Source organism: Papaver somniferum, chromosome 4 (genome assembly GCF_003573695.1).
Source record: "Papaver somniferum cultivar HN1 chromosome 4, ASM357369v1, whole genome shotgun sequence".
NCBI classification, from domain to species: Eukaryota; Viridiplantae; Streptophyta; class Magnoliopsida; order Ranunculales; family Papaveraceae; genus Papaver; species Papaver somniferum.
In genome coordinates, this window is record NC_039361.1 from 61,391,555 (window position 1) to 61,400,122 (window position 8,568).

Genomic DNA, 8,568 nt, shown 5'->3' on the forward strand with positions numbered 1-8,568 from the left:
TACCTCCTCTTTGTGGGTTTAATTTTTGGGAGAAGTTCACAAACAACAAGAGCAAGGAATGGATGAAACTTTATGAGGACAACATGGACCTTTGGAATGTTTTAGATGAGTCTAAGGAATGTCCCATAAATTTGAATAAAGGAGGTTTAATAGATTTGAATGAACTCCCTCCAATAGATTTGAGTGATGATTGATTATGGTAGGAACTAAAGAATCCTTTTGGAGTACTTTTGTAATCGCATTCGTGTTTTGTGTAATGTACTTTAGCGTACTACAAATGAATGAAATGGATGTGGTTTTTCTTTTGTATACTCCTTTGGTCGGCAATGTATTTCTCACACGACCCTTCCGGCCTTCCCAGGGTCGGCATGTTATTAATTCGTCAGGATGCCGGCTGCACTGCATGAAAGCACAGGAAAATAGGCATGGGATGGTCGGCAAGGTTTTTCCCTCTTACAGTGCCGACTGTCCCAGGGTCGGCAGGGTTTTGGTTTCGTCAGGTTGCCGACTTTTATCTGGTCGGCATGGTTTATGAGGATAACCACGTCGATCAAAACAGAAAAAAAATTATTTTATGGATGTTCTCATACATTATAGTCGGCAGGGTGTATTAGGAAAAACCTGCCGACCGTGCATCCGCCGGCATGGTTTGTAAACTCTTAAGTGCCGACTATGAAGCAGCCGAAACGCTTTTAATTTAGTTCCGACTTTACATCGAATACAAACCTTAATTAAAGAATTCGACGTTAAAAACTTAACCCTAACACATTTGGGACATAGATAGTATCTTTTTTCCGGTACACAATTTCTTAGGAGAGGTAATTAGCTTCATCTTATCGTCGCAACATGGATCTGTGCATGGTAGAAGGTTGATTTTAGCAACTTCATACGGAGCTAGGCGCTCATCTATCTAATAGAAAAACCCACAACAAGTGCATTTTGAAGCATACGGCTGATATACACCTCCTATTGCAGCTTTCATGAGAAATAAGAATCCCTTACAACCTTCAATAGTGCATTTGCTTCCTTCAAAGGGACAATCGTTTGAAAAATGACCACTCAGTGTACAAAGACTACAAATATTTGGTTGTGTTGCACTTGAAACTTCCATTCTTTATGCAAGGTTGAAGATGAAGTTGAGAATGCTTTTATAATAACAACACACCTAATATCTTGATTTTGAAATTTATAGCCGTTGAGCATTCAATGGCTTGTACTTTATACTTAAGAAGTAATATTTTTATACTACTAACATTTAGGTTGGCAGGGTCGAGCTTAAAAACCATGCCGACTACCTAGCCCTGACAGCACAATAGCATATAGCCTGGGATGGTCGGCAAGGTCGAGCTTACAAACCATGCCGACTTACTGCAGCTCTAATACTATCTAAAACTGCACAAAAAAGAATAACTTCTAAAGCAACTGAAACTGAAAATTAACATAAGTTTAACAAGTCTAAAACCAAAAACTAACAGTTCAAAACATAATGTAAGAGTTCAAACCACAAACTAGGTTTCTAAACCAAGTGAAACATAAAAAAAATTTAAGCATTTCATGGATCCTTCTCATTGTTGTTATCTTCCTCCACATCACTAGCTTTTTCACCATCACTAGCTTTTTCACCAGCATCAACTTTTTCTTTTCCCTTATCTGGACCTATGTAGTCACCGACCTCATTGTAATAGGGGTTCACTCCAGAAAAGTCAGATGCCCTGAAAAAACTCCTTGGATCAACCTCCTCTCCTTCCTCCTCCTCTGATGTGCATTCTTCATAGTTGAGGGGATTGCTTGGACTCTCCATAAACCTTAGAAATTCTTCAGGATCTTCCTTACCCATCAGAAGTAACATTCTTACAGGGCAATTTTTTTTCAGTTTCATCTTTAGGATCTTCTAAACCAGGATAAATCCTGTCAATAAATTCCAATAACTCTGCTGCATTGCTAACAATACAAGGATATCTTCTATTTTTTCCTCTGGGAACCTAAACAATACACAAATAAGAGATATTAAAACAAACAACACTGTTGAACATACGATATTGTTCGATACATGAATTTGGATAAAAATTTTCTTCTCCCTTCCACTTTACGTGTATGGGGAAGTGGCGAGGAATTAATTATTGTTCTCCTTGTTTCTTAAATAAAAATAATCAATTCCTCACCACTTACCCATACACATAAAGCGGGAGAGATATGAAAATTGTTACACATTGAAATTTGGATCCGGTCATCTACTATTCGGCAAGGTCGAGAATATATACATTGTCGACTAATATGACTCGACAAGGTTGTAATCATATACCAAGCCGACCAACACAGAGTCGGTAAGGTCCTATACAAGAAAGATGTCGACGGTTAACTTAGGAAATTAAGGTTTCTGTGACCTAAAGTCGGTATGGTACAAGTCTAAGACAATGCCGACCAAATGTAAGTCGGCAGGGTCTGTTATTACACCCTGCCGGCCCTGATTATTGTCTAACAGTCGCCATGGCTGTTATGAAAGGTCGGGAGGTTATTCATCCTGAGACCATGCCGACGCTTAAATAATACCAATAGTCGGCGTGGTTTTGAATTATCGACCTTGCCGACTTAAAACCCTGAAAATCATAATTTTCGATTTCTAACCTAATATATCGATCATATAACACATCAGAATAATGGGTTGAGTTTAGAAATCAACTTACAGTCTTCTTTTCACCGGCGAAAGGTTTTTTTCAACATTCTCAGGGATTGGATTTTCGAGTTTGCTAGTTCCAACTTTTTCCTTACCTTTTCCCTCTGATTTGGATCTTTTCATGTTATCTCTTGAATCTCTCTTGCTACTGGATCGTTTAGATTCAACCATTTTTTGTAGAAAATCAAAATTGAAATTTTTGGTTGGATGGAATAAGATGAAGGAAGGAGAAGAGGAGAGGGATTAGAGGAAGATTAAACAGTTTTTAGTTTTTAAGTTTAGAATTTAGTTTTAGGTTAATTAGTACAAGGGTAATAAAATAACTTTATCATGTTTTGGTCTCCCCTTAGCAAGGACACTAGTCCATTTAAATGTGGGTATACCCCAACCTTAATCTGGGTATACCCCAATCTCGCGAAGATTAATACCCATCTCATGAAAAAAAAAGAAATTTTATGCTCATCACTTTTGTTAAGCTACTTGTAATCATATTAGCCCCATATATTTCTTGGTCAGGCATCATCCAAACACTCCCTTTAAAGTTGGTCCTACATCTGAACGAGAAATTTGGATACGTGGCTTTCCACCAGCCACGTGTTCGCTAAACAAGAAACCAATATTGGTTTCACTACTTCTCGGAAATACCAATTACACAACTTCCGACATTCTTTACGTCACACGTATTTAAACAGCAGATCTCCATACATGTAAATCGTCGAAACACGATAACTTTACCGCATTCAAGTGTACATAATCAACGACCGAAAAGAAAAACTAGAAATAAGTTGCAGTCGCTTTTTCAGAAAGTCATTTCTATGCTTCAAAAAAAAAGAAAGTCATTTCTACACTGGATTGGATTCCATTTTTTCCTTTCTTCTGTAAGAATCCAAGTATCGAACTAAAAAACTAAAACCATATTGAAGTTCTTAAAATCGATCTCAGATAAGAAGAAGTAGAAGCTAAAACCCTATAATGAAGTCAATGATTTCATTGTCACGCTTGCTCAATTCGCAAGCTTCACTCCAGAGACTGTAGTAAGTTCTCATTTCAATTTCAATATATATTTTTTGGTTTATCCTTAATTTAACGAAACCCATTTATCCATTTGATAGAATTTGATTACCTATGTTGAATTTCCATTTCATTATAACATTTTCCATGTTTTTTTGTTGTGAATCATGGGTGGGGTAGGTTCAAAGAGCATGAGAAACGATTGGTAGAGTGTAAATTGGTATGGGTGTTAGTTTTTTGATCAATTGATGTGAGTATTGAAACCCTTGATCGGTGTGTCTAGGTTTGATGTTCTTGATAATGGGGAATTTTTTGGTTTCCAAGATGTATTGGAGAATATACGTATAGTTTGATTGATGGAATATAGACCAGTGTAGGTGCATGGGCGTTAACGTCATTCTCCGCTGCACAAGTCACCTTGGAGTCTTGTGAATGTATACTATATTATACCACATTCAGTGAAGAAATTTATGCACTACTAGTTTTATTCATGGTCGAGGTTTAAATTTTACTAAATGGCTATTGCATTATTAAGGGGAGAGTTAGATAGGCATACTTTGTGGTTACGGTGTAATAGGTCATGTTTTCTTGAATTTATGTTTCTAGGATTTTACTGTATGATAGTTTCTATACTATTGATGATATTTTTGTTTGCTGCCAAGACAGTGTAGTGCCTGCATCTAGAAGTGGGAGGTATTTTACAACGGATTCAAATAAGGTAGATGAACCATTTAAGGTACCAGAAGCAGAAACTGTACATGTGCCTCCACCTCCAACAGAAAAGGTACTCAAAGTTCTGGGGTGTAGTTTAACTGAACATTTTGATTTATGTCCTACTCAGAGAAAATCATATGAATTCCAGTATAAAGTCATTCTAAATGACATCTTGTGTCTCTGTTCAGTTACTTGTGCTCGGTGGAAATGGATTTGTAGGTTCAAATATCTGCAAAGAAGCCTTAGACCGTGGTTTGTCTGTCTCTAGTCTTAGCAGGTATTATAGTTTTTAAAAAATCACAAATGTCTGATGTTGCTATACGAACCATTATGCAGATATTGTTTGTTTGTGGAATTATGAATTTATTTTCTCTTTCATCTATATAGGATGAGTCCAAAAAGGAAAATATACTATGTTGTGGTGAATATTTTGAATCCATATTAATGCTTTTAGTACCTTCTGTTAAATCCATCTTACTCTTCTCATTCAGGAGTGGAAGGTCAAACGTAAATGAATCCTGGGCTAACAATGTGGTCTGGCATAAAGGTTGTCTTATAGATTCTGCATGTTTCATTTTCATTACCGCCACTGGTCCATATCTTAAAGATGAAATATAAAGTTTTTTTGGTTTTTTAATCCTTGCTCTGCAGGGGACCTTCTCGAACCTGATTCCTTAAAGGATATCCTGAAAAATGTCACTTCGGTGGTAAGTAGTTTCTTTTTGTATGTATATTTGTTGGTCATTGAGTGCCATGTCATTATGCTATTTCTAGCAAATTGCGTGCAAGGAGGGCTTGGGGTATAACTCATTTACTTCTTTTATGTTTGCACTCTATGTCCCACTGACTTCAGGACATGGTGCTGTTTCTTAAACACGCTTTCAGTTTCCATATCTACTTATTTGATTTGTGGTGGTGGGAAGATGTACTGAACCATTTTGGGCAGGATATTGTATTTGACTGCGAGTCATTTTACAGAAGTAAACTTGAACCTAGGTTTCTAGAGAAGGGATAGAAAGAACATTGGTGACTTTTATACTTTTCTCCCCAGGTTCCACTTTATGCAATTACCAGCTCACAAAGCTTAGGCCTCAGTGCGCATTGATTATTAGTTGTTTTATTTTTGGGCTTGAGATGGAACTGTAAATAACCTTCCTTGCGGCATCTGAATGTCATGACTCGACCTTTATTAACTACATTGCGAATCAGCAAATGAATCTTGACCATTTGCGTTCAACCTGACTGTTGATGTTAGGTTCTGTGAATGAAAAGTCCTTTACATAAGGATCCCACACATGTGTCAATTTTGCTTGTATATTTCGATATTTTTGAGTTCTTTCTTTTGTAGTTTGAAACAAAGTTACCTTGTTCATCTTCCCTCCGTTGTTCTGTAGCATGTGTTTTATTCAAGGTATGCTTCTGCAGATATCATGTGTTGGAGCTTTTGGGTCAAATTCATATATGTACAAAATCAGCGGAACAGCTAACATCAATGCAATTAGAGCTGCTTCAGAACTAGGTAGGGACATGCGATGTATTTATCTTACATGGTAGTGTTGATTCATGGTAGAAAATGTTCAGAAAGGTATTACATATCCTAAGTAATACTGTTGCTAACGCTACATGTAGTTTTGTTTTTCACAAAATCAATGAACTCGGAGTGAGCTCATAGTGGGGTTATACTCCAAACCTCAACCAACCAAACCTTGGACCCAAAAGAGAAAAATGAACATCAGACCAATTTCTTATACCTAGTGAACTTTCCATGGAAGGTCGTCTTTTTCATGTAGTATGTGTTACTTAACATGTTCTCCATTTTATATTTTTGTGTCTAATCATCTGATGACTGGCAAGTGATTTTGATAAAACCTTTATACCTCCTTCACATTCACTGACTCTGTCGTATGGATCGATACTCTTCCTGTCATTATGCAAATCCTCTGATACAGGTTTGGGTAGTAATTCTATCTTAGATATCTCTGAATTCCTATATGCAGGTGTTAAAAGATTTGTCTATATCTCGGCTGCTGATCTTGGTGTAGCAAATTATTTGATGCAAGGATATTATGAGGGCAAGGTACTTTTCTTGGTTGTTTGAGATTCTTCAATTCCGAACAATTAATATTTTACCTTCTCTGACGAATTGTTTCATCTAAACTATATGATGCAGCGAGCTGCTGAAACTGAGTTGTTGACAAGGTTCCCATATGCTGGTAATGTTTCTCATTCAGTGTCTTCTGCTTTAACACTTAGAGGCATAATTTTTAGGTTCGATAACGGGTTTGTTTTTGAAACTATGTATACGAATTATTGAGACTGGCTCCTAGGTGGACTTAGAGGTGTGAGTAGAACTGTAGAAGACTAATGTTGCTCTAGCTCCGGTCTTTCATAATTATGTTGAGCGTGATTGTGTACATCAATGAATTTACTGTAACTAAGTCGTGAGGCTGGTGAAGCACCATACATTAGCTGGCTGTTGGGTCTTCTACCTCCCTCGAGTGCACTTGACGGTTGATGAGTCACCCTCTCACCTCACAAGTCACAAGTTGATGCAGTGTATTGCACATAAACAATTGATATCACCATAGAACTTGAGTTGTGGGTGTCATATAAGTCCAGTTTTTAACCTGGTTCTGCTTCTTCATTAGAAGAAAGCAACTCAATAAAATTCTTGAGATTCAGTCTTTTTGCATTTGAAATATATTTTACTGAAAATAATAATTAAGTTGATTTAGTTATAGTATTTACAAATTAGAACTTGTGTGTTTCAGGAGTAATTCTCAGGCCAGGATTTATTCATGGTACCCGTAAGGTTGGAAGTGTAAAGTTACCTCTTGGTCTCATTGGATCACCATTGGAGATGGTAAAAATACTTTTATCCATTTTAATTTGTTATCGCTGTCTGCCCATACAAAAGTCAGTGAATGCTGTAGCTAGTACATTGTTGAAAATAAAATCTCAATGCAGAATCAGCTTGATTTGGAGGGGAAATTCGTTTCCTGCTCCATCAGATCACAAAGTACTCATGGTACCTTGGGTTGGTTTAGAGTAAACCAATACGAATGTAGAATACTGCAAAAACATACAACATATGGTATGGACTCTGTCTGCCATACTGCTAAGGTGTCAGCAAGTGTTGGACGTGGCTGTCTGTGTGAGCACGTCCAAATCTAGAATGTGCAGGTGTCCATAGCTCAAGGTGGTTGACCCACATGCATCTGTTATCTTGACAATGGATCGAAGTTAGTCGGAATGTGACATTATGTTCATGTTGTTTCAACCCTTTCAGTTCATAATTTCCATGCTATCTTCACTGTAATAATTATTTCCAAATCTCCTTGTTTCACTGGTCTATTGCAGGTTCTTCAACATGCTAAACCCTTAAGCCGAGTACCATTGGTGGGTCCTTTGCTCACACCTCCTGTAAGTGTAAATGCTGTCGCGAGGGTCGCTGTTAGAGCTGCGACTGATTCCGTGTTTCCTCCTGGCATCGTAGACGTGTATGGTATACTACGCCATGGCCAACAAAAGTGAGCAGAGCATTATGTTTCTTTTTGTTTGAGTTCAGCGAAATAAATATATCAGCAGATGATTTTAGATATCTTTTTCTTAAAATGGATTATATTTAGACACTGATCTCACAATCTTTTTATGTACAAAATTGAAATTCCAGTTTTGAACAAAAATTGCATGTAATAATAAAAGTGGGATACATGGACCAATAAGTTTCACTCCCCACTGTTCTCTACCTAAATTCCTCGTTTTTCCAGTCTCTTTGAAATACTCTAGTCCAGTCCCCTCACGATTCAGTAAGCTGCACGTCATTCTTGAGACAATCCATGCACTATTAAAGTTCCCCACTAGATGTAATTCCACTGTATCAGCACGGACCACTATAAGCAGACTCTTCCATATGCTATTAAACTCAGCTGGAGAAGCAAAAACCAAAGGCTTATGTGCTAAAGAGAATTTGGTGTGGGGAAGACGGTAGTAGAGTAGCGATGTAGATGATGCTAGTTTTGTGATTATGGTCATCAGGTATGGCTGGCATATACCAAACTTGAAAACTGATTTTTTACTTCTTACACAACAATTCTTTTGTTAATAGTTGTGCCTTCCTTCTGTTCAATTTAAATTGACTTTTTGAGATTCTGGATTTGTGAAATGCT

General features: G+C 37.3%; 1 protein-coding gene across 1 annotated transcript; it reads left to right on the top strand.

The window, feature by feature from the left end:
* The first annotated feature begins 3,473 nt into the window (after window positions 1–3,473).
* LOC113275682 (uncharacterized protein At1g32220, chloroplastic-like) lies at window positions 3,474–8,168 on the top strand. Its single transcript, XM_026525221.1, has 10 exons — window positions 3,474–3,708; window positions 4,352–4,469; window positions 4,588–4,676; window positions 4,891–4,946; window positions 5,051–5,106; window positions 5,825–5,918; window positions 6,397–6,476; window positions 6,570–6,612; window positions 7,171–7,262; window positions 7,760–8,168. Exons 1-10 carry the CDS (start codon window positions 3,647–3,649, stop codon window positions 7,931–7,933), a joined length of 864 nt encoding a protein of 287 aa, XP_026381006.1. The 5' UTR covers window positions 3,474–3,646; the 3' UTR covers window positions 7,934–8,168.
* The last annotated feature ends 400 nt before the right edge of the window (window positions 8,169–8,568 follow it).